General features: G+C 41.7%; 1 protein-coding gene across 1 annotated transcript; it reads left to right on the top strand.

The window, feature by feature from the left end:
• Positions 1-479: 479 nt before the first annotated feature.
• LOC128712272 (phospholipid phosphatase 1-like) lies at positions 480-27,609 on the top strand. Its single transcript, XM_053807167.1, has 6 exons — positions 480-570; positions 20,002-20,156; positions 23,655-23,813; positions 23,902-23,972; positions 27,071-27,368; positions 27,442-27,609. Exons 1-6 carry the CDS (start codon positions 480-482, stop codon positions 27,607-27,609), a joined length of 942 nt encoding a protein of 313 aa, XP_053663142.1.
• Positions 27,610-27,643: the final 34 nt, after the last annotated feature.

Genomic DNA, 27,643 nt, shown 5'->3' with positions numbered 1-27,643 from the left:
CAGGTTGATGCAGGCTCTTCCGTGGCGGTGTTCGAAAAGTGTCCACAAGGGTTGCCAAAAGGGAAGCGTATGATTGTGCAGAATCGTTGTCACTGCAACTGTGATTGAGTGGCTAGGTGTGCTGAGTGCGTCATATGTCTAATACAACTTCAAATAAAAGAAAACGACTCGGTGGCATGATAAAGGAAATTTTAAATAGTTGCTCAGCAGTTTCGTTGTTATCTGCATAGTAGGCTGCAGAGCATGTGAGCTAGAGAGAAATCTTGCGTGGTGAATCAAACTGTCAAACGGTGTTCCTCAGTGCAGTCGGAAGCACTTAGACCACGAATTTTGGAAAGAGGCAATGTGCTTCAAACTACAAATCCAACATTTAGTGATTGTGGAATAGAATAAAAAACTTCAAGTTCAGCACTAGATTTCTTCAAACAACATCATCATCGGTGTGAAAAACCTGATCTGCATCAAGTGCTACCCCGAAAATGGCGGACGTCGAGTCGCAGAAGATATGCGTCAAAGCAAAGTCCAAGATCACGTTTCCCGTAGCCATCGACGCGTTGATATTGGTGCTAGGTAAATGTTCATCTTTGTACAAGCCCTCCAGCTAGTTCTAGTTACCTTTACCGTTCGGGGTCCCGAACGGGGTTATCGATACGGACCGTGTTTACTTTCTTTCGCCTGTCGCGATCGGTTGTCTCGTGTCGCATGGCAAGTAGTTCGAGCTGTCATCGATTACTCCGATCTGATAAGGATCACATGCATTTTCAGTGACGAATGGTGAGATACGTGCACATTCTCACCTCTGTCGAAATAAACTTCCATTGGTAAAAAAGCGCCCGTCGAACAGGGTGTGATTTTTTGTTTGGGATCGTGCAGTACCGTAGCATAGGAATATAAAAACAAACGTGAAAAAAACGCGGGAAAATCAGCTGATACGAATAGCCATAGACACTCAGATCTAATCGAACGTGAATGGGTGCAATGGTAACTGTGCAGTTTAAATAATTGTTGGTTCATTGTGATTAAGTACTTCCGCAGAACAAAATACATCAAAATGATAAGGTGGCTCTGCTTAGCGATCACATGGTTCAATTCTTAAAGATGTCCTATGTTGAGATTCCAACGTGGAGGACATGCTCGTTTTAAACGTATTAACTTCGTTTCATCGTTAGCTATCTGTAACTTGAGCTATCCATGGCGGATGTGCAGGAAAGGCATAATGTAACCAGACATTGCAAATCTTAAACTTCCAATGTTAACACTATTGCTTCTGGTGACAAACTCTCCAACCAAACCAACCTAATTGCAAACGCTAGTAATAACTTCATTCAGAACAGTCACCGAAACAGAAGTAGTAGAATCTTATCAACGGCACGTTTTTTTTAATGTCCACCACTGTGGTACTTCCAAAAATAAAACCTCCCGTATGTGACAGTATGAATCACATAGGACTCTTGCTCCGGACCATGATGTGATTGTACCGACGACTTCATCTGTCGGTTCTTCAGCTTCATACGCCTTAGGACTGATTATTTCAACCACTTGATACGACTGTAATGGGATCAATAAATTGAGCATCCAACCGGTCGGTTTGTGACAGTGACAGCTCGCTGTCAGCGGACTCATTTGTAATGCGATGTAAACCGATCTCTTCATCCGATGTGAGACAATCCAGCAATGGGTTGAACAATTTGTTTCTTTCACTGTGAGAGAAAACCATTCTCATTGATATTTAAGCAACTGCAGGCGTTAAGTAACATTCCAAAATGTAAGAACTTTAAGTAGAACTGTTTGCTTTTATTCAGTATCGTATCAAGCTTATCCACCCGGAGGGAACGTCAATGGAGCCTTGGTGTTTCGTAACAGTCGGGATGCCTTTTTTGCCATAGAAGACAAACCGACTATCACACGCGCGCCTTAATACCTATTACGTACCCCCGGGGTGGTGTGTTGGCTGGTTAGTGATCGTGATATTTTCGTTGTCTCATGGCCCGCTTATCATCCAAGCCGTCCAAGTCTGGAGCGTAACGTTTTGTCCTCCCATTCGGTGCGACTATTATCTGATACTGCCTGTTTTCCCTTTTTTATGGATGATACGGTCGTGTTTTCGAGGATGATACGTTCGTGTTCGCTGTTGTCCAGTCCATTTGGTGCAAAACGTACGAATCGCGCATTCGTTTTAATTTAATACTCAACTACAGTGCAGCACAGAACCGCTTTTCCTTGGGTGTAAGTAATTAAGACAAACAAAAAACAAGATGTACCTCATGTCAGCCCCATTCATGTTTGTTGCTAATTTTTATGACATCAATCGTTAAACTGTGATCTTCTTGCGCCGTTGTAACTGTCGCTTCGCGTGTATCGTGAAATCAATCTGTTCAATTTTTATGATACGACCAACGGGAGGTTTTCGTTTTAGGTTTTTATTTCGCACATTCTTCGCTTTTGGCCGAATTTGTGCCCCTTTTCGGCCGAATGTTTATCAAAGTGTCTTGATTCTTTTTTTGTGCCACCATATCATCATCATTCTCGGCACGGAAGTTAAAGAGAGTGCCCAACCAACAAGAATAACTTTGACTCGGAAGACATTGAGTGTCTCTGTTTGACGTATTGGCATTTGATTGTTCTCCGTTTTTACCCCTGTAGTGCTAATTCTTCGTCGATCATGCCCGTCGGCATCGCGATGCCGTTGCATTAATTCAACATCTTCGCGATCCTCGGAAGCTGATGTTCGATCTGCGAACCGATGGGATGCTATTGTTTAGCCTTTGTATCCCGGGGGCTGTGTTGGGTCGACATCGTTTTTTTTTTACAATCGTTTATAGTCACCTCCAGAAGGGGAAACGGTTTTGTTCTTTTTGTTTCTTCAGTTTATGGCTAAATGATTTGGACCCTTCGAAGATAATCGAAGATCACAATACAACAACAAAAACCGATCGGTTGCGATTGGGAAGAAGTCATGTTCGATTTTTGTTACATCGTTATTCTCCCTTCAAAGGTTGGTTTTGTTTGATTATGTGTGTGTGTGTGTGTGTTACGGCACCAAACGGTGTTTCTACGTGTGCTTTTGTTTATGACGCACCATCACCATACACACCGTGCGTCGGAACGCATTCTATCTTGATTCGTGTTGGGCATTATTTTTTCCCTGCCCGAAAACTATCGTTTCCGCGGTAGGAAGATCGCTTTTCTTTTTTCGGGGAGTTGCGCAGGTTTTGGTGTTATTATGCGTTGTATTATTTTCGTTTTTTTTTCGTACACATTTTACACTCACCGTTTAACTGCCCCTGGTTTTGTGTTTTTTTTTTCGTTTGCCCGTGTAACGGTAGGGTCGACTATTTTTATTTTATTTCAAACATCCCGCGGTTTGGGTTCGGGTTCCGTTTTGCAACTTTATGACTTTATGAGCTTGAAATATATATGTGTGAATGCTAACCCACCCGACACTGTGGTTCAGCGTGTAAATCAAAGTCCCGGCAGTGCGGTGTGGTCTGAACTCGCCATCGACGTTGGATCATGTTTTAAAACGTTTTCCCTCTGTAGCTTCCTGACGGGAAGGCGTCCGATGGAAGTTGAAGTATTTTTTTTTTGCTCTCTCACTTGTGTTTCATGAGAATCCGTTGATGGGGAATGAGTGACTTCTGGCCATCTTTTTTCCCCGGACGGTTCATATTTACAAAACCCAGAATAACAAACCTCATAATTTCATCCCGACGAAAGTTAAACCGCTTCCTCCGTCTGCTATCTTCGTTTTGGTTAAGATCAATCTTAACCCGCCTCTTTGACTGCATTCGCTGCCATAGTTCCTGATCGCCAGCAGAAACATTTGACTTAAAAAAAAGATGGCTGTTGGTAAAGATGGTTGCTTTACCGGCGGAGCAGCAGTGTTAGAAGCATCACTTGTAAGTTGTCGATCACTATCTATGCTAATCCCTCTGTGTCGCCTTTTTCCAAGACAAAACACTGGCATCGAAACGCCCACCGACTGTTTTAATCGGCCATTTATATTACTCGCCCCATCTGCAAACAAACGTGCGTGCAGTTTTGCACCATTTCCCGGCCAACTCGTGTAGAAAAATTGGACCTGAACAGGCAGACCAAGGTGTTATACCATTTAGCGCACCACTTGAGAACATTTCGCAACACAGCCCACTAATGCTTATCCATTTATCTTCGTTGGGTTTTGTGAATGCCCAAAAGCACAACTACAATAATACAAGAAAAATTGCGCGTTACAGGTCGGATTTACATCAAACCGTGCTAAAGAAAGAGATATTATCACGATGGGCTATACGACGCCCACATTTGGCACCTTGGCTCTGTGCCGCCCTAAACCCCCTGGCCATTGCCATTGCTTCCAACGTGCACGGAATTGGCCGGTACCAAAAACTGGCTTACCTAATTGTCTGCACCTTAGACGCCACTAGAACAGTGAAATGAATTCATCATGCATACACCGCCACGCAAGTTATGCTGAAGCGTGAAGGTTTATCTATGGTTCTGTTTTTTTTTTTTTTTTGTTTTGTTTTACCAACATTGCAACTTGCCGGTTAGGAAATGAATGAAACCTTGGCTTGGTGTAAAAAGTGGGGTATGAGCGTAGGAAGTGAAATGGTGTAGGTTTCCGTCAACCCTTTGGTGTTTTTGTGATACTTTATGAAGCGAATGGTTTGATTAATTTTTCGTCTAAACTAAATAAAGTTCTGTTTTATTGGAGAGATCATCTCAAAATGTATTAACTTTACAGAGTTTTTTCTTCTTAAAATGTGAAATGTGAAAGTTTGAAACTCACAATTCTTTAGAGATTAAGGTGGACTATTAAAAGATTTTCATCGTAAGTAGGATCGTAAGCAGAATATGTAAGGGTACATCTGGAATTCTTTCCATATTTCTCGTGAATTTATGCGAAGCTTTAATTATTTTTTGCATCTTGTTTATTAAATGAAAACTTCTTCTTCTGCTGATCTCTGCGAGGTGTTCCTCCAGTATGACTGGGGAATCCAACTTCCTTCCCTTCCCTTCCCTAGTTATTCCTCAGTGTTAAGGCTAAGGTGCTACAAATACCTCTTAACTACAATAGGGCTGGCAGGTGATGGTCATATAACGCAAATGAAAACTAATTCGCTCAGTAGCTTCCAATTTTAAACTTTCAACCTAACATAAATTTGCCTATTCAACGTGTAATAAATCGGACAGCAATTCTAACTTAACTTAACTCAACTTCAGCTCAATGCCACAGTACATCACCGTAAGCAAAATAAGAAATTGTAATCAATTATCATGATGCAATTTGAAAAATGCAAGAATAAACAGAACTCTTCTACAAATAGCGGTGATCTAAATGTCAAGCCAAAGATTGATGTGAGACACAGTCAATTCTTTAGATGACTTAACACCTTTCCAACCCTCTGCAGACGTTATATTTCGCAAATGATTCGGCGTATTTCGCCCAGTCCAACCCTTCGGCAAACACACGTACACCGAAGGGTTTTTTTGTGATAGAACTAGCAAAAGGCAAGGGCGAGAGCCTCTCTTGTTCGTTAACTGACGCTCTTACGCAAAAGGGTTTACGTTTCTTTTCGGTCAAAACAATCGCCGAGGATCACGAAAACATAAGCGACTAGATGCAGCCGGTGTCGGTGTACACCCCGGGACAGCCGAACCGGTATACCACCCGGGTTGACAAAGTTTGCTATATCAACAAGTGTGCGAACCCGCGTTCTCAAGGTCCCGGGGCGACAATATACCGTTCGGTGGTTGCGCTTACCCGATGAAAGCAGCGGCCTATGTTCCCAACGGGTGCAGCGGCGAACTGTAACCTGAGTGCCGGTTCCGCGGATTTGGTGCGATCTTTGATGATACGTATACTGCCCGGTTCGGAAGCGACCCAGCACGTGTAACCCGATCGCCGAGCGGGGAAAACGGTCGTCTCGGGTAGACGATCGCAGCACAAATATAAGCAAATAAGCCATCATTAATCCTGCAGCCTCCGTGCGAATGGCAGGAAAGCTCACACAAGATTTGCAGAGTTCGGCGAGTTCTATGCCGGTCCCTTTCATCTTTTCCCCTTCGGCATCGCCGTCGTCGTCCCTCTCGCGTTTCGGTTAAGTCACTCGAGGTGAAGAAACTCGACCACGGACCGCCTTCCCGCACGGACCGCCTCAGTACCACTCAGAACGCTAATGATGCGTTTCGAATGCGTTTGTCATTGGCAGCATTGCATTTGCTGGCCGTGTATTGCTCAGCTTTGGCACGACTAGGCAGGAGGATACAAGTGTGTTTTGCTTATCAATCCGGTTCACTGAACAGTACAGTCCGGGAGAATGTATTGCGCCGGATTAGCTGCGCTGTGGCAAAATGCAATCACGATTTGTAGTGAGGTTTGGTTGCTTGAACGTAACAGCAAGAAAGTCCCATCTCTACACACTGCACCCGCTCAGCAATGGTGCAGAATAGATGCGCTTGTCTAGCGAAAACTTTAATTTATGTAACCTTCCAGTCACGAGGCACGCAGACACGACATTACGGGGCACTTCTTTTGCAAACGACTGCGCTATCCAAGGATGGTATTACTTCTCCCGGAGAGAAAAAAAAATTACCACATGAAATTGTCCAAGCGCCCAAGATGAAATATGGGGCCTATTTTTCCCCGTTTTGGAAAAGTGACTGCAAGGCGTAAAAATTGGTTCCGGTTGCTTTTTATATGCATGTCTGCGAGCGGTGTAGCAAATTGCGTTTATTTCCCTTTTCGCTGCAATTTGCCACAGATGCAAGCTGCAATGCGGCGCATTCATTGTGCATCATGGGCATTGTGGCCGGCGCGGCTAGAAAGCTTGGCGGATGGCTCGTTCACGTGTGTGTGCGTGTGTGTCAGCGTACGGTGGTGACTAATCCTGGTTCGTAGTGCAAGTTACTTATGTTAATTGCTTTGTTTCGTGCATGTCCATGGGGCGTTGATAGTGTTTATTTAAATTTTTACATGAATAGTAAATAGCTTTATGCGGTATATTTCATGACCAACACGGAAGTAAGCTTCCGTTTTATTTGTAGCTATTGTGAATCATTTAGAAAAATCGAATGCTGATGAAAATTTCCTTTCGAAGCTCACAATTTTTTCGATTAAACATCGATAAAAAATTCCATTAGAGTGTTAATCGAATTTGCCGATTGAAAGTTCAGCAATAGTTGGACATGTTGTAAATAAATGCTTTTACGATGCTAATTTTGTTTATAACCGCATAGTTTCATTTTTAAAACCTCCAGTACTATGGTAGAGTATTGAGAGAGTCATTACGTTACCAAATGACACACGCTTGTTTGTGGACGCTTTCAAATCGTTTGCCTTTCATTGCCCGTTGATGGTTGACCATAAAACCATGAACCCTTTACAGTCCTCTAATCGCTTTGCTGATATCGAACCGTGGTTGATAAGGCTTTTGGGACGTTTTTAGGACACCGGATGATCCATCCATCATTGGGACGGTGAATGGGAATCAATTGAGTTGAAAATACAGGGAAAAAAGTGTCCAAAGACATTAGCTGGTGATTAGAGTGATGGGTTTTCCGTGTTCCGTGAGGCCGTAACAGCTAAACAAAATCCCTTTCTAAAAGCCCTTTACCACGACGTCCCTCGACGCTGATGCATGCCAGACGGAGGGAATGCACCCTGCTTGTAGCCGATGCGACCGGAACAGTGGGAACATGTTTGTGGTTTTTGGGTGCCGGAATTTTCTGTTGTACTCATACGATATGGCACACTCATTAGACTGCACCACAGACAAGACGAGAAACTCCGAACGACGCGACAGAGCTACGGACTGAGCAAGGTCGTAAAACAAAGGGGTATCTTCATTGCAGACATCCGAACTTATTTCCAGCTCATGGTCTGTGTTCCTACCCGTCGAAGATCTGCAGTAATGTTCATTGAAAATAGAAGAAAAGACTCGTAGTTCCAAAACAAATGACAGACGTGTCAGCAATTCATCAATCAAACTCTTGGTACATTTAAGGATCGTGTGGCGGTAAGGAAAGTGGGAAAAGCCGGGAAATGCACATTGCCACGTAATTACCACGAGTGATTGGTGCACCATGCACCGGAGGTGAAACGCATTCCAGTGGAATGATTCCACGCGCTCAGAACTCGGTAGATCCCGAGAAGATACACCGTCGACGACGACAAGCACCAGGAATTCCTGGAACAAAGTAGTGAGTGTTGTCGCATGCCAGAGCACTCCGAAGCAGCAGACGGAACAATCCGCATAAGTGCATCGGAACTGGTGGTACACGCGGTCGCGGCCATCTGGGACTAGGGTTTGGAATTTGTGAGCCTTTACTATTAAGGAGCGGACATAGCCGCGCGTACCGAATCGATCGTTGGCGACGACGATGGCTCTAGGTTTCTTGCTAATTAGCTTGTTTGGGTAATGGTTGAAATGTAACAAATGTCATTGTTCTGTGAGGGATGTGAATGTCAGCGGTTCTTAATGCTGTACCAGTTTAGTGACGTTTTATACAGTGCGTAACATAATTATAAGAACACTGCGGTGATTTTGCTCTTCAAAACATCTTCGTAAATTTTTGTTTTAATCTGTTGCTCCTAAATCCTTAAACCCCATTGGCTAGCTTGGGTTTTTCATGGTTAAAAAAATATTGTGATATGATCAGTTCGAAAATATTTCGCACACACCAAACATAAACTTTAGCCCGCGAAAAAGGTTAACACCCGCTGCCTAAAATGCAATTTATGTTTGCGCATCGCTTATCCATCGTATACGACAAATAAAGCATGTGTCAAGCCCGACCGGAGCATATGTGTCCCGTTGCGCATTGAACTGGGAAGCCACATTGGAACACGCGCGCACGAGCGCACCCGGTGACATGCACCGTTGCATCTTGTCGAAGATCGTGCGAAGAAACTAGTTCGTTTCACTTTTTTTTATTGCCACAGTAGAGGAAAGAGAAAAGGTGTGTGTGTGTGTGTATGAATACGGAACCAGCGCAAATGGTCCACGAAACCACCGGGAATGATAGCGGAGCACCGCAGCACGGCAGGGTTCTGAGTGAACAAACAAATAGAAATGTTTGATTTATTTTGTATTCTTCCCAACCCGTTCTTTGGCCGGGTGTTGTTATGCACCTCATCCTAAGGGAAAGAACATATGCTCTTGTCTTCTGTTTGAATAGTTTAGCTTGCTTGTTGCTTGTACCCTCGTACGTTTCTGTTTTTACTACCGGGAGAAGAATCAGCGACGTTGTTGCAGACGCTCCTGCACGCTGCCGGCTGCGATGTAATGGGCAACGGCATTGGTTATGTCGCTAATAGGAATTGTCCATGCATTCTTTATGGTGATTCACTCACAGATGCAGCGATTGTCCTGTGGAATTCATCTTTTTATCATGATGCTTCCTTCTGTGATGATCAGCCTGTATCGTGACGCGGGCGATCGTGAGTGGATCATGAGTAATGGCATGATTCCTGACCTCGTAACGCCACTTCCTTCGTTTAATCTTCATCTTCCACAACCCCATCTTACCTGTTACGCATGGGCGAGAAGATTGTGTTTCACCCGTGGATAAGCGCCCGTTACAAAGCTAACGAATGAATCACATGTTGGTGATACTTTCGTTGCGGCGTTCCGACCGCAGCTGTGTGCCACTGCAGCTAAAATTACAATCTTATAGAAGTTAGGACACGCGTGTCGGCACCGATGATGTGCGCGATGTGTGTAGATCACAGTTTTGTTCGGTGGAAATCAACAATCGGCATGTCGTTCTGAACGAACCGGTTATTAGTGGGTATAGCAGGCAGTACACTTGTACAAATTGGTTCGATCAGCCTTGAATAGTGAAATTGATATGCTGTGCTTCGAAATAGGAGTTTCTTTCAGTAAAGAAATGAGAAATAAGTTTGAAATATTTTTCGATTATCGAAGATACATTTTTAAAATCTCTAGTTATTTCAAGGAATCTAATATCATTGAGGTTTTAAATATTACTTACATTTGAAGCATTACGATCTTTTTACGAATTTTGATTGCTAATCTGAAGTATCCAGAGTTGAGCTCGATCTCGGGCAGAGTTGATTTAAAATCTCTAGTACCTAGAACCCAAGAGCTTGAGAACTTTAATCTACAACAAATACATCTCAAAATTACAGCTTCTTTTTCACTATTGTTCCACACATACACACACCGTCTTAATAAAATATTACTCAGTATCTTCCCTTCAAATAGAAATAATAGTTGTCTGTTCTAAAACTGTTAAATGCAACTTGTGATGTGTTCAAACTGAAACGAATTTTTAAGTTTTGCGATTATTTCACTACCCTTAAACGTCCTATTTCTTACAATATTTTACCCTTTTTCATTATCTTAAAGGGTGCTTTGACCCATACCGGTTTGATCGAGGAAAATAAGGGTCATGCAAGATCCATTCTTCACTCTGTCACCACCCTGTTGCACGTATTCAAAAAATTGCGTATTTATGATGAGGAAGACAGTTAAACAATTGTTCATATCCTATGTGTAATAATTTCATCCCCTTCTCACCTTGGACAGTGAGTTCGAGGAGGTTTCCTTTTTCCTTTTTTTATTTATTTCGCTTCCTTCCTTTTCGAAGAGTTTCTTTTTTTATTTATTTCTTTTTCTGATTTACCTACTGAAAGCGCTAAATTTGAAAGGGGTTGTAAACGAACAAGATCCGTGGCGAAACTTGATCTGCAGCGAAACAAATTTGAGAAGAAAAAGGCTCTTAACTCGGTCCTAATCATGGTGAGTTCTCCGAGGCCTACTCCAGAATGACGCCGTACTTTTTCTTGTACCATTAGCATTGGGAATAGCATTGTTCTGACGAGAACTTTGTTTTTCCTTCAACTTATGATAATAATACGATTAGCATGTAGTGTAAGCTGTGTGAATTATGAATCACACAATCCGACGCGCTGCTTAAGAGCTGTAAAGTGCTGATAAACCCTTCAGTTCTCGCACATTTTGGTTATTTAAGATAAGGACTCTTTTCTTCTCAAATTCTCATTCTTCGGTTCAAGTATCTAAAATATTCTTGATGTAGGGATGTTATATGTTCCCTTCTTAATGATCGATGTATCGTATGCTTGTTAAAACAAAAAGCAAACAGAAGGTACAACGAGCTCTGTTTATGTTTTGTAAGCGGAACACTTCAAAAACGATAGGTTTGTAAAAGTTGTGTTGGGTTGCAATTAACATAGTTCGGCTAAAAGAACCCCATTTCTTTCTCTAACTACTGGTGCTAATTGATGTTAGTTCCAAATTCCAAGACAATTTATAGAGTTTTCGGTTCCTATTAGAAAAGCGTTTCAACTCAACATCGTTCGGTAAACTGGATGTTTGCTGAATGATTGTTACGTCCCACAATTATTTGTTATGGAACTAGATCTTCAAGGCACCTACGCAAGGGAAACATTTTGTCTTAAATAAATATATATAATGATGCGATCGCTATATTTCACAACCGCCATACTAATCTCCCAAGATTATACCTTTTCCGCGTCAATAAATGCGCAACCCATTCCGATCGCTCCAATCAATGGGACCGCTTTACAATGGATCAATTTCCTGTAGCTTTAAATAGTTTTTTTCTGTTTCTTGAAACAAAGCACATAATCAGCTGTGCCCTCAAGAGTTTGCGGGCTTTTCATAAACATGTATGCAATCAACAATTTCTCACGGAGCAAAAGACGGCACAACATCAGTGCGTATTACTTCCCCGGTGTGTTCTGCGGGAAACCGGCAAGGACCACGTCACGATCAAAGTAAATCGAACAAAGGTGCCGGTATGGGGCAGAAAATTATAGGCTAGCCGGGTAAACGTACATAATAGCCGCGAAATAGCGTTTTTTTTTTCGTTTTTTAGCGCTCACGAACGATTAAACTGGAGCGTACATGTGTGTATATTCGCGAATGAATGACATATTTGTACGGTTCTCATAAATTAAATGCTCAGCATGGGACGACGGTGTTTTGAGCTTTGTTGATTGGAAACTACTGATTACCGATGCGCAGTCATTGCAGATAAAGTTTCCCTTAAGCTTCCTCTTAAAGGAACGATCATTAAGAGGTGGGCAGGAAATCTCAAAGATACACTCTCGAATCTACAACAAACGTTGACATCTGCATACCACGCCATTTGAGATTGGAAAGAAGGAATCAAATAGGAGCGTTACGGTCGTAGAAATAAGCATACCACCGGCGGTTAGGATTAAATTTGCCATAAACTAGTCATACGCTCGCGGTTTCTTCAGTTTATCATCAGATTATACGTTCGATGGGCCAGTATACCAATTAATAATTCTGATTCAATATTAATTTTTGCATACCTCGCAAAAATGCACCACTAGCAAACATCAACAGCTTCGCGCTGTTTCGTACAGGTTTTCTCAAATAGAGAAAAAAGTAGCTCCCCATCCCAAAATATCCAATCAAACTTAATCCAAAATTATGAATAAATTATCCATTGATGAAAAATTATGGCTGTTTCGAAAAACGGTTTCAATTCGCATCAAGATGCAGATCAACTGAACGAGTTGCTGAACCATTTTATAGAGATGTTTTGGGCTGGCTGAAGAGTCACAAGTCCTTAGAATGCAAATTATGAAAATTTGCATATGCAGTTAATTGTGTGCAAACGTTCTGCCCCGCTGCAAATATATTCTTTTAATTCTTCAGCTTGTTACTAAGCTCTGCAACCGATGTTGGTCTTAGTCTGGGGTTTCCAATGTTTTGTCGTTTGGTGACGATGTTTTTTTTATTCGAACAATTTATCCATACTATTCCTTCTTCCTTATCGGCACAACATCCTCAAAAGGTCTAGTCCTGCCATTTCTGGCTTTCTTCGTCTTAATTGACCCGTAGCCGGATAGTCAAGTCCTGCGTACGAAGGATTGGTCCGGATAAGCTTTTGGAGCAGTCCTGTCGTGTGAAGACCGGCGCCACTACCAATACACCTTATTGCCTTATTGCTTCCCATAATACTCCTCTGACAAAATTATATCTTTTTATTAAATTGTATTGGCGTGTCGTATACAATGACGGTCAGTGGAGTAAGACCACTGGATAACCACATATATGTTTTTTCTAACATTAAAAATAAACAACTTCCTCTTGATTGTTAGATATAAGCTGTAGTATACAGTTATAACTACAATAAACAAGTGAATTCTTACAATTGTTTGAAATGAAAATTCGATATGAAAGATGTCAAGTTTGTTTTTAAAACAAATAAGGTTTTGTCCGTCAAAAAGCTAAACGATAATTTGTACATAAACGAATTGTTTTTTTCTGCGTTGTTCTGTTAAAACTCTCTTTAGAAACGAAAAGTGGGTTTACCTTAACTTACAGAAGTGTGTTATGCTGATCTTGCAATTTATGGTCTTAATTTGGATTTTTAATGAATCTGCATTTGTAAAGAATATCTTTCGGAGGAACAAATTGTTTATGCATATTGCATTGCGTTAATAAATGACCTTATTTTAATGACCACCACTGTATTGCATGAACGAGCACTGATTAAGTTATGATTTACAAAGCAATAGAATTAGTGCCACAAAATGTTTGCGTAGTGTAAACAACTAAAATATTTTTTCAGTTGGTTTTGTTATTTCTCTACCCCAAAAACAACATAACGCATAAGATACACTAAACATAAAAATCTAATATTTTTTCAAAAATTGAATTTTACAAATTCAAGACTCACCTTGTGCCAGTTCCATACTGAACAGCAGACACCCTGGGATGTTTCCCACAGTTGGCCTCCAAGGGTGTGCTTGTTCTGTTGGTCCCTAAAAATAAAATCTGCTCCACCTGCGGGGCAATGTCAAGGTTGCCATTATCCGTATGTTTCGACACAACATAGACCCATCAACCGGGATACTTTCATGCTTTTTTCTGGTTCTGCACTAATCAGCACACCTAGCTGATGGCCCATCCCATTACACATTTGTTTATTTTCTTTTCGAATCAAAAGCGACCCAATGGACTAAAAGGTACTTCACTTCGCATCCCAGCTCCAACAGAGATAATAAATCAATGAAAAATTTCACTTCTCACACATACACATCCACACAACAAAACAAAACGCGCTGCACATTATTTTTTATGCTCTTTAAGATTATTTGCACATCTGCACGGAATAAAACAAGAGGAAAGATCGCTCGCACTCATTAGCATTAAAATGGGTAAAGTATCGGAGATTGCGAACACGTACCAGCCTGTGCATTACAATTATGATTTATTTAATGGTGTGTACGATGAAATAATTTACGGCAGGCCGTAGAAATGAGTTTGCCGTTTAATTGATATTTGTTTACGTTAATTGAAACTGCAGCGCGGTATGCAATTTGTGATTGCAGTTTGATTTAAGGTTATTGTGCTGGTATTTATGTGGAGTAGCTTCGGCTACGGACCAATGAACAACCAAAGTTTGAAGCTGAAATGGAAGACGAAAAAAGTGTTCGTTTTTACTTAAAATGAAAGGCTCAACCGTTTGAAACCTCGCATGACTCATAACTGTTCCTTATGCTTAACACATATTTTATCGATGAGTCATATCATAGGGGATGATCTGAAGCACGAATCGTTCATGGTTAATTGACTACCATTGGCTGGTATTTTGTATGATTCAATGGAATAACATCCCCTTCTGTTGCAAATGATAATACTCTTGCTGTGTAATTTCCACTGTATTAAAAATGTCTTCTCACATCTGGGAGATCCCTTCATAAGACCCCAGTTAGGGTGAATCAACCGTTGGGTTTTACATGCCCAACCTGTTCCGTCGGTATCCATCCATCCATGGAATCAAAAGGCCAAAACTCTAAACTACGATCCTCATTCTTTTGCTGACCCACTCTCGAGAAGTGTGTAAAACCGTTTATGAACCGATGAGCGATTATCGTAAATTATTTCCGCAAAATACAAAACAGAAGCCTGTTTTTTCTCATTCTTGGGCAAACATGCGCTTCATAGATAAAACATTACGCTAAGCAGAAGTTGCTGATTCGCGCCGTGTGTGATCTTTGCTTGCCTGCGTGAAAGCCATGTTGACAGTGTCATTTAAGCGGCGAAAGCATCCAAACCAGACAGACGTGTGCATTATGCGCTAAAGGAAGGAGCGATTATTGAAATAGTGAGAGGAGAAAAAAACATCAGTATTGTCGCATAAATCAATCCCGGCTGACGGGAAGCTCGTTCACCGTGCTTATTTATGGAAAGCAAAACGAAATGCCATAACAATGTCTGTCTGTCTGTAGTAGATTGCCAAAAGAATAAATGTCTACCAGCGGCTACTGTGGTTAGGTTTGTCAGATTTCTAAGGCGATTCTCCATTTCCATACCAAACATTTGGAAATCGGTTTGAGCGAGTGCGTAAATGTGTGCTGGTTTGGGACAGTTTAATGAACTGTTGTTTTCGAGACAGATGCTAAGAATTACGGGGAGAAGAACCATTAAAGTGAATTACAGTGGAGCACTGATTATCCGAGTGTCATTTAACCGGGTGTCTGATTATCCGTGCAGCTCAAAAATGATAGTTAAAAGAAGAAAATTTGACATATTCCAGGCAACTCCGATGACAGAAGAATGAAAAACCAAATTTCATAAGATAAAAGAGTTCAATTAAATTTAAAAAATAACTGGAGTTTCTAAGATAAAGGACTCAAATAAAAAAAAACCAGCTGACGTTTCTTCCACAACAGTAAAACATAAAGGAAAAATAAATTATTTAGCATTTAAAAGGCCCTAGTCAGAATGTATTATAAAAAGGAGATGAGCCTGTTATCCGTGTTATCCGATTATCCAGCAACCGTCAAATCCCGATAGGCACGGATAATCAGTGCTCCACTGTATTCATTCGAATGTATGATTATTTCCTGTCATGAATTTCATTAGAAAATGTGTGTTCACTACTGTGAGAAGTTGTTTTTACTGGGAGTAGTACATTCCAAGTGATGATTTTTTGGGATTTATTCAAAAGATAACTATAAATGTAGGGAGGAAATGGAATAAATATTCCTTTTTTTTAGCTACTATTCTCTTTTTTCTTTTGTCACATTGAAGATTTCCTACCACCTTTGACGGCAATCTGCTAATCGGCGGTCATTTATTCCATTGTAGCTAGAATAAAATTAATATATTTTTTCCTATTAATATATTACTGCAAATCCCCTACCACAACCAATATTAACCACCATTCGACAGGCGAAGAACTCGCGACATTTCAATGTTTTTAATCCGCGCTGATCAAAACATGTATAAACCATCACACAAAGCAACGAAAAAAAAAATCCTCTACAATAGTTTTGCAACATCATGAAGCGATCGTGTGCGATCGAGCCGCCTATCGGGGACGGAACAGCGCATAAATCGGTCTTCATTAAATGCCATAATCGCTAACCATTTGGCATCAAAATCTTGGCATCTGCTTCTAATTTCGACCATTCGTATGCAGTTCGCGACATTCGGGACCAAAGCAAATGATGCGCCACCGCTTGGACGTGATAAACGGCCGCTGCTCGGGGAAATTCGTGCTAGGGATTAGAAGCAAGAAACGAAGTGCTTATAAACAATTCTCTAACATCGAAGCGCGCCCAAAACAATGGTTGTTGTTTTTTTCTGCTGGGTGGATTTATGTGACATTTGGTGTTAGTTTTTTATTCCTCTGCGTTTTTTTTTTTGTGTGCGTGGAGTGATCGTTCCTTGTATCAGGGGTTTAGACAATCCACCAAATGAGTTGAGAGGATTTAAGTGTAAGCATACGCCGAAGTTTCGAAATCCGACAGCGAAAGAAGATACTTCGACAGACCATCCATCAGACGCTGGCAGGATTAATCGATTCGGAAGGGAATTGTACATTCCTCGAGTCGACATAAAAATTCTTCCGCATGAAATAGTATTACAAGATGTTTAAAGTGAACATGTGGTTACAGCTTCGGTTACAGGCAGCAGTACATAAAACATATTCTCGTATATATCCACTGCCAACCAGTCGATGTAAGTAGGACATTTAAAATTATGTCTATTTTACCTGTCAGCAGTGTTCTTTGGTAATGTTTAGCAATAAAACAACGTTTCGCAATACATTCCTAGGGCGGAAGGAACACCTCCGAGCCTGAATGAAACGCGCTGCTCTTTTAGTTATAACCAGGAAAGCAAATCTCGCAAAAGATATTAATAATTATTATCATCATTTTTCACCGCCTCTTCTCGATCGCACGACTTAAAGCAACAACAGAAAAATCGACTCAAAATAATCGTAACGCCGAATGGATCGTTTACAGTTTTCATTAGTAGTGGCGCGATCGAAACGATATATTTCACACGGGGATCATTAATTCTGCCGCTGCCGATGCTCGGGTGACAAACAAGCCATAAAGGTCGTGACGATAATGAAGCCATCGCGCAGAACGCACCGACGGTCGCCGTCAATTTGTAATTTTGCAAAAAAAAAGCAACAGAAACAAAAACAGTTTCTTTCGCGGTGAATAAAATCCTTTCCTTGCCCGCATCCTGATTGTGTTCGTGGTGCCAACCGGACTACGTTAATTAATTACGATCGCCAGCTTTTATATGTTGGCATGATGAGGTGCAAAATTTAACGATCGGTGATTGGTGCGCGAGGTGTTCAGGAATGTATCTCAATTAAGGTTGCAAGCGCATTATGAACTCTATGTTTTAACGAGTTTTTATTAGTTTGGATTTTTTAAACTAAACCCAATTACCAAACCCTGAAGATGTTAAAAGTTTAGAACTCTTATGAAGTGACCATAATGGGTGTCGTCTAAACGGTTCTACTGCATTGTAACACAAAGTAAGAATGGATGGGTACCTTTAAGCAGTTATTTAATAACATTACATCAGCCACCAATACCCTGTACTTCCTCCTCTTCCTCGTCGGTGAGTGAAAATCTAACGCAACGTAACACTGAACCAGAAAATCAGAATAGCTTGCCCGTTGTGCCGGGTCTTCCAATACCGGTCTCCGCAGAGCGCTGGCTTCTTGGCTCCCGTTACGAAAACGTGTGTAATAGATAATGCCGAGTTCGCACAACGTAACACGTTTCCAATGTCACTCGCCGACACATGGACAGATGGACCTAGGATGACGCGAAAAGGGCCAGTATTGCACCCTTTTTTGCTGCATTATTCCCGCTTCCTGCCAAAAGGCCAGGTGTGCTACATGGAAAACCGGTCAGGTTCAAGGTGCGCGAAGCGGACAATTACACACCTTTGCATATCGCAAAGGCAATGGCAATGCCAGACAGAATTCTGCTCGTTTTGTAAATGGCGTCAAAGGATTTGGGTTCATCTTTGGTGATGTTTTTAATTCTGGTTTAATATTAGAACCAGGTGTGAGGAGGCAGATGAACCTGAAGGAAGGAGGGTTTTAATTTTCAATAAGTCAACCAAACATGCACTCATGCTCATGGTAAGCGGAACTTTGTTGCCGCTTTATCGGAGAACTCACTTTGGGTAAGGTTGATCATCTACAGTTCTTATCGTTAAAACCTTCACGTGAACCGTCCCAACCTCATGATGAGTCCAGTCATTCCAAATAGACATCAGATTCAATTACTTCCATACGAAGTTCTTCACAACCTAGGTTGCGTTGTTTTATCACTGTTTTTGTTCCCCCTGGGGTCCTGTGAACACAAACGGTTTTTTGTGCTGTATCAACAAAGTCCCGCAGTCAAATGGTGCTTTGATAAGGGCACAATCGCACGCTGTACCTACGAGGAGTTGAGGGCTTGAGGTCATTTGCCTTGGCTGCCAAGCTTACAGTGCAAGCTTAATTGCTCACTGTATAAGTACATGCTTTAATCTGGTGAATCATGCACCTTATATAGGCGCAGTAATCAATTGCTTCCGCATAATTGATTTTAAGACTTTTATTGACCCTTCGGACCTTACGGAACAACGTCACTGTTTCCTTGCGCAAAGTGGTGAATTTTGAACATCCTAGCAAGCGCACATTAAACGCATCGTAAAATGAACGGAAATTTGAATTTAAATAAAATAAACCCTTAAAAGGGCAGGCGTTAAACATCGTTATGTCACCCCGTGTTTTCCCAAACAAACGTGTTTCCTTTCGTATCGAAAGGTGCCATATTTGTAACGTCCACAGCCGTGTTTGCTCAGTGCGCATAACAAATCGATTTCTTAACGATTGTGTGTGAAATCATGAGGTTTGGGCTTGAAACCCATTAAAAGAAGCTTCCTATTGCCGTACTGCAGGGTTTTGTGTTGTTTCTTTTCGTTCCATGCGTGTAGAAACTTCTAAACGCTGTTAACCTACCGTAAGAATTATGTCCGCCCAAGTCGTAGTTCATTGAGCTTGCTCTATATTCATGTCGGTTTGTTACCCATGGAAAACATTCTTTCCCCATTCCATGTGTTGCCGCAGTGTGACAAATAAATCATGCAATGAAAAATCGATCCCAATTGCTCAACCCCGCTGCTGGCGTCGCCTCGAACGGGTCACCGAGTGCAAGTTGGGTGCGGAAGATTGTGCTTGTTCGTCTTCAAAACACAGCACCCAACTTCAGCGGCAGCTGTAGCCTACAGTGCCGCTCCTAAGGAAGCTGCCCGTTTCATTAAGGCTGCAAACATTTGTACTGGGCACGTTTTTATTGCCGTAAAGCCGGCATGGCGCTTGATCGTTGCTTGTTAGTGTTCCCCGACCGACGACGTACATTAGTTGGATCACTTGCGCAATAATAATGTAAAATAAACAATCACTTACTGCCGCTAGAATAACCCGCCAGCCTAGCATAATAAGCAGCGAACGAGATAGGGAGCATGGGGCGTATTTAAAGTGCCACAGCTTCTCGATACGTTCGTCTAACTAAATACGCATTTTGTAATGAAAATGGGTTTTATGACACAATGCCGCACCAAAAAGGAACAACATTTATCACCCAAATGATAATCCATTTTTTTCTCGCTTTGTTTTCTTTCCTTTTCCCCACAATTATAGTCGCCTGTTTTCTGATACTGACCGAACTGGGGCTGCTGCCGCAAGTGGTAAAGCGCGGCTACTACTGCAACGATCAATCGATCCAGCATAAGTACACGGGCGATACGATATCAACCGTCACCATACTGCTGAGCGGTCTGGTACCCATCGTGCTGGTAAGTCCCACCGCGCCAAGTCGCACATGCGCTAAATCGTCACGATAAGATTGTAAGCCCTTTTGAGGTGAGGAATTAAAATTCCGCACGATTAAGGTGTGTAGCGGTTCGGGGAATCGTGCCATGTGTGTGCTAAATTGTTTGCGATAATGATTGTTTTTTTGTCGTACATGTTTGCTGAATAAGCATAAGTGTAATGAGTACGAAAGATTGAAAACTCTCCGAACTTAATACGAAAGTCATAGTTAGGAACTGTGGGGGATCAATCCTCTTGGAGGCCCTAATCAAATTAAAGGTAGTTGAGGCCCTTAATTAAAAAAAAAAATCCAAGGAGGGGGGCTTCAGGTCTAGCCATTCAGTTGCCGATCGTTAAAGATCTATTGCCGATCATACGTCATATTCTAACAACAGTTTAATAAAAAAGACCCCACCAATGTTGATCGTCAACAAGAAACTTCTTCAAGATTTATAAGTACCAATATAAAGGATTTAATTTTCCATTTTTGTAAGCTAATTATCATTGTTTTCGATACCTCAACGAATGCTTCACAACGACAGTAAATCGACATTGCTGTGCAAATTAACCGGCAGATAAATTTATTTGAAGCTTTTTTTTAAGTTGTTGCAACAAAATCCACAAATCAAAAGCTTAAATTTATTACTTCCAACAAATACCGTCGTATTGACACATGTTTTCCTGTCTCAAACCCGCTTGATGCGACCTTGTAGTGTATGGCCTCATATTCCTGTTCCTTGTCACCTAGCCAACTGCCTTCCCCAAGTGGGACGGACTGTGGATTATGAATTATTAATAGTATCGCCGTATTTTTGCATAGCAATAATTTGAGAGCTGACATTTCGTTAAACACATTGAGTATAATTAAAAAACCACCATGCCACGGTTAAGCGTAAACGGTTAAAAGCTATCATCCACGGTTGGAATTAAATAATTTGCTAATCCACGTGTTGTTATCAAAATGAACTTTGCATCGGTTCCCGGGCCCGATCCGGCAAACAATGTAGCGAACCGTCAAACGAAACCACCCGCCGCGAGCAGCCACTCGGATGATGCAAATGTGAACAACTTTTCGAACGAGAGTCACCGGCAGAGTGAGGTTAGAATCGAAAGGCTACCAAACGAACACGATATACCAGCCCACTAACGCCTGCTGGACATGATCCGGATGAGCATTCGTGTAAGCATTTCATTCGAGTGCGCATTCTGATCCCGTACGGTCAGATTAGCCTGTCCGACTGGTCCATTTGTACTGTACAGCTATCGGAACACCTTCGCACGCATGTGTGGGCAGACCGTAGCGGCGGACTGCTGGTGAATCAATAGAAGAAAGAAAATCCATAATTAAAACACGTTTCTTTCTTGTGATAGGTGACCGTAGGGCGGCAGCGTTGGTACGACGCTCATATAAATCAAACGCGATTTGTGTACGGTTCTTCCATGCCTGGTGTGATTTAAATATTTTGACCTCCCTTGGCAAATGGGTTAGTTTCTCCAGGGTGGGTGATCGAACAGGGCAAAGCATCAATGATGGGCAGTCATCGAAGAATTAGCCCTCCAATTCCGACCCGTGCCGCGATGGGTGATCGTGTGCAATAAAGTGAATATCTTCGATCAGTCACCACCAGTCACCACCCGAGATGGGTATTTTCAACGCCCCAAAGGTGTGGAGATTAAGATCGTAAGCTGTCGGTTTAGCAGAGCAGCATTTACATTCAGACCCTTCGCCGGGGAGGCCCTTTCATTACCGGGTGTTTGTTCGATCGTTGATCGAGTGCTTAGGCGCGACACTGTTGCGAAGATGAATTAATTAAAGCCGGCACGCACGATTGACGGACCTGGGCTGGTTGATTATCACTTTTGTCGAATTAAAACGGTTCGGTCGTAAATTTTGTCCCCACAACCACAACCAATTACACACCCCACAATTCCACAACCAATTACCTGGTTGGGTGGTATAATTAAATCAACCTTAATGTTTTTTATGAGTCTCGCTATCGGTCTTGGATATCCTCTTCACAATCTTTCACTCTCGCCACATAACGTGCATGAGATGACAATTTATTTCTTGCTCATCGGTGTTTCAACCTTTTGTTAACAACACTGATATGTGGCACTAGCTGGAGTGTGTGGAGCGTTAGATTCATGCATATGATTGGGACGGGTGTGAAATTCATTGGATGAGTCGATAGCATTGAGCAACATATAGCCAAGTTCATGTTTTCAGATTAAATTACAACAAATTTATAACTCTCTGACGTGTATTAATTGAGTTGATTGAGCTTTAACATATTCAAATCTAATCGTGGCAAGATAATGAATGGTTGTATCACTAAATGACTTTATCATAATGCAGGAAGGGCCCTTTCGTTTTGGTGAAGGGAGATGCAATTTATAATAAAAAGTACGTAAATTCCTTAACGACAGTTTCCATAATGTGAATTTTAAATACCAATTCTCCTAAGTTTTGATAAACCGAAAGTCGTAGATCGGACCACATTTAGACTTGGTCCACATTGCTACCTTTGAATTCTTAAACTGCAGCTCCAGATATTAACTCCGATTTCAGAATCCCCCTTCGTTGGATAATAAGTCCAGTGTCTATAAATCTAAAAATCTCATATTGGTCCATAAGGCTTTATAGTGTGAGTCTATACAAATAAACTTACGAAGGCATTACTACGTAAAGTCCATTATCTAGTAGATTGTTCTTAAGCCAAGAAATGAAAAAAATATGGTTTTGATAAGAAATACCACGTGATTCATAGGTGACTCTTCTAAAGAGGCTGACAGGAAAAACCACCTGTGCCAGTCATTGTGATTGCACTTTGGCACTGTGGACAGCATTCAATAGACGCGACACTTCGTCCTCTGCCAACAGTAGTTTACCTGAAAAAAAAAAACATCTCCCAAGCACCGCAATTCACAAATGGCGTGGTTTATTTATCTTACGGCGACTGTTTTCAAGAACTTCGAACCGTATCTGATAAGATCCGGAATAGTCGCCCGCAATTGGCACCATCACACCTAGACACGGTTGATAACAGCAGTAATCGGTGTACCGTGCCCTTCAACAAGAACTACAACACCCATCCTAAGCTTCAGCTCAAGTTTTCATTACCTCGTTTTAAAGGGTCTCTAAGGGGGGGGGGGGGGGGGGGGGAAGAAATTATCTGGAGCCAGTAACAATTCTTGAAGTACCTCTTAGGAATGTACCGGTTGTTTGATAAAATGGCCAAGAAAGTTCCGTGCACTTCGTCTCAGGTGCAGCTATTAATCAGCTATCATCCGCTATGACTCTCGGGTGTGTGTTTTGCATCGTATCTCGAAGAAAGGTGTGATTTTGTTTTATGGTGACAGATATGGTCCACCCGTGTGGCTATATTTCACTGCGGTTTTGTTGTTGTGGTCTCTGTCGCAACTCGTCCATTATCAGTAGCTTATTTTTCATCGGATTTTCTACGCCCTATTTCTATTTGCAGATATGGTTGACGGAAGCACTCTTCTACACGCCATCGATCAGTCTGAGCAAAACCGAAACCGAATCGCGGTGCCGTGGTTCGTGGCGGGAAGCTTGGTACTGGTCGAAGAAGTATGTCCGCGGGCTTATTACCATGCTCGTCATCATCGGTACAATAAAGGTTAGTATTATTTACCGTAGTTCTTCACGTGGTGGAATAATCAAAACGATCTATTAAATGTACATATCCACTAATGACTCTATTCCAGATTTTCCTTGGCGAATTACGACCCCACTTTATAAACACCTGCCGACCGGACGTCGAATGCCAGGGCACCGAGTAAGTATTCACGTTATATTAGGAACTGCGGTCTAGCAAACTAAACAAAAGCTGCTTTACCGTGATGTTTCCACTAGCTCGTAATCGTTAAACTTTGCAAGATTTTAAGATTTTAAATTTCATGGTTGACCACGGTACTTCCTACCACGGTATACGCTTGGATATATGTATTTTCCTAACATACTACTTATGTTAGCTCAACAATGATGTTCTCGTCGCAAAATGGAACGCACCTCTTGCAGTAGATCAAAATAGATAGTAGTAGTAGTAGTAGTAGGTCAAAATAGATTTGAAAAGGATGTAGTGTTTAATATATGATAAATCAATAACAAACAAACAAACAAACAAGCAAAGAAACTTCATGGTTAAAGTAAAAAAAAAAAACATCTGAGTCTACACTAACTCTTCTTCTAACTCGAATGTATTGTACAATTAGTTTCGAAAATAGTCTTTCCCCCATCTCAATCACTGTAAGTACATAAAAAAACGATACGGTTGAATAATTATTCTTCCAGTACCTGTGTCATTGTTGTTTCGATAAATGTTGTGATGCCTTTTGTTTTAGCATCATCTTGTCGTTCAAAAAATCAATACCGACGGTCAATAACAGTTCTGTATTTTCCGCTTTGTTCGGTAAACAATTTTGTCGTTATGTTTGTAAAATTTGCTCGCGCCCTGTGTATGCGCTAGCGAGGAGAGGTGTCCGCGAAATTCCTTACAAGCGGCACGTATGTCAATTGAACGACGATTTACCTCGCTCATGATCTCTGGAGAGGCCTTGATTCTTGAGGATCCGTAAAGATAGCCCCCGGTTGAAGTATTCTGCCCCCGGGGAAGTTCCGGTTGGTAATGATTTAAAAGTGGAATATTTTAATAACTGTGCGGCGGCTCAGTGCTGTTCCGCGACGAGTGCCCTCTTGTGATATAAATGCGTAAATAAGATGACCGAATCGGGGGAATGAACGGACTTTACGCAGGCAGTCGAGCCGCGGTCTGGCCGACTGGCGGGCATGGAGTTAAGCTTCTTTCTTCACCGTAATTGATGATTATTACATGGTTGATGAAAAAAAATCCATATCATATGTCGAAGATGATGTTATCGGTGATCTGAGATAGCCTCACGAACCGGTGTGTGGTTGGCAATTTGCAGCGAAATTTATGTTCTCACTGGATTTTAGAGCAGTCGTAAAATTAATCCTTATTAGACCACAGCGCTAACCGAGAGCGACGATCGTTGGCCGAATCTGTTATGGTGTTTTCTTGCGTAGTGAACGTTCGGGATCAGATGAACTGAGACTATTTTAATTTAATATTGAAAATTTAAAGACGCTTTTTCTACGAACGTAAAACTGACACGGTTCACAGACTGGACACGCACTGCAATATGTTGTCTGTGGTACATCTTCTGAGGCAGTATTAGACATATGAACTCTTCAGTCTGATCGAACTCTGTGCTCTATGGTTATTTGTACCCATTAACTATTATTTATGGTTATATTAAAATATGCTTGTCACGTCTATCCACTATCAAAACACAAAAATACATGTATGGACTATCTTCACCATCGGTGTCAATCACGCTTTAACATTCTTTTTGTGACAATCTCTGCGTATAGCTCTGCGTGCTTTGATTCGTCGTTGACCTGTTAACGATCATATTTGTCCATGTTTATCTTTCCCCTAGAAACTTGTAAAGTCCACACGCGCGTATGAAGCAAACTTTAATAAAGCCATCCGCCAACACGGCTAATAAAGCTTTATGCTCACACCATTCGCTGCCCGTTGGCTAGATTGTCATTGAGTGTTAAGTGCACGGAAATAGTTTATTTCAGGTCCCCCTTCGGATACACAGAGTGCACAACCTAATTTAATTGTAATCTGCTCCTTATCCCGACTCTTGCACTTTACTGGATCTGATTACTTTGCACCAAATATGTGGTACTAGGTTATTTGTTTGTCGATGATGGCAATATCGCAGTTCTGCAAACTCACCAGAATAAAGCAGCATTGCTGGTGGTATAACGATAGTCATAAATTATGGTTTATATGTTATAGAATGTCGTACTACCATTTTAAAATAATGGCGTGTGATATTAATATTTTATACACGAAAGAAATATATTATAGACTAGACTAGTTTACAGAGAATATATTGACTGCTTTCAATAATACTATAGAATTCGATTCTTCAATCAGTCGACCAAAGCTAGCTGAGAAGAAGGATTTTAGTAAAGACTCCATCCGGAGTCATTGTCGCAAGTAGTTTGAGGACCATTAATGTACTTTAGAGATTGAGATGACCAAGGTCCATCTGTTCAGTGTATCGAGTTCTACAATAACTAATGTGGTCACCTATCAGTATGATCATCACTCGGACCAGTACCGCTGGAGGTGCGACCATCATTTGTCGGTAGTTAATTAATTTCCAACCCGAGGTTTAACCCATCCCATAGCCTTTAACAAAGATCTACTACGCAGCCATAATCTAATGATGTCTAAGTCATCACCATATGCTATATTAGTATAAGGACATTAATAATGACTTGCCCGTAATCTTCTCTCTCCAGTCTCGAAGTGCTTTTTCCAGCGCTATATTGAAGCGGAGACGTTGAAACCGATCTACAAGAACCTTGGTAGTAGCAAGCGGTTTTATGAAAGCTCCTCTTCCACCTGTACCTTCATCTCTTCATCATTATTGTTATGAGATATTTGGGTAATCTGGGTAGAATTTCAAAACAAGCTCATTATGTCGCATTTAACCTCGGTTATACTATTATATAAGGCTTATAAATATGTAAACAGGAGTGGAATAAGATGTGTGGGTAGCAGTAGAGCATAGGTTCCGCTTTATTCACCAGAATCTGATGCTAGCCTCCAGAATAATCTCTCAGATATTCGAGACGAGAGCCTCCAACGATCTCGTTTACTAGTCAATCCTACAAAATGTCTTAAAGGCAGTAAGACACAACACTGTAATACGTCAATGGTTTCTGCGTTCCAGGTTATCTCTCTTCTTATATTAAGATTCACTAATCCTGCAAATGCATGAAAGGGTCGTCATACTAACCAATCTGAATTTCTTCCATCCCTCCCCGCAGTTACGTCAGCTCGTACACATGTACCAACAATGAGGAAAGTTTGTACTTCGTGCGTGATGCCAGCAAATCCTTCCCCTCGGGTCATTCCGCCATGTCCGTGTTTGAGGCAATCTTTCTCATCTGGTATCTGGAGAAGCGGGTGCCCCGGTTGCGGACACTGTTCACCGTACCGTTGCTGCAGATGGTCTTCATGTGCTGGGCAGTGTTTTGCTCGCTTTCGCGCATCACCGATCATCGGCATCACTGGTGGGACGTACTGGCCGGTACGGTGGCAGGTTTTATTGCTGCCTTTATGACGGTAAGTGTACCTTTTTCCTTGCAATACACTATTGTGCTTTGTCAATCAAAACTCTCCCTTTCTCTTCTTACAGTGTCTTTTCGGATGTCACAACTTTGACACGAGCAAGCGGAAACGGAAGAGTTCCGTGTACACCGATCACGATCACAAACTGATCAACACTGGTAGCGGAAATGCAGCGACCATCAGTACACCGTTGCACAAGGAGGAGATCAATCTGAACAACGTGATCCATGCCTGACCGCACGGTTGGAGGAGAGCTTTGGGCCAGAAGC

This window comes from Anopheles marshallii, chromosome 3 (assembly GCF_943734725.1).
Source record: "Anopheles marshallii chromosome 3, idAnoMarsDA_429_01, whole genome shotgun sequence".
NCBI classification, from domain to species: Eukaryota; Metazoa; Arthropoda; class Insecta; order Diptera; family Culicidae; genus Anopheles; species Anopheles marshallii.
Note: the sequence above shows the minus strand (reverse complement) of the source record. Positions and strands in the feature narration are given on the sequence as shown.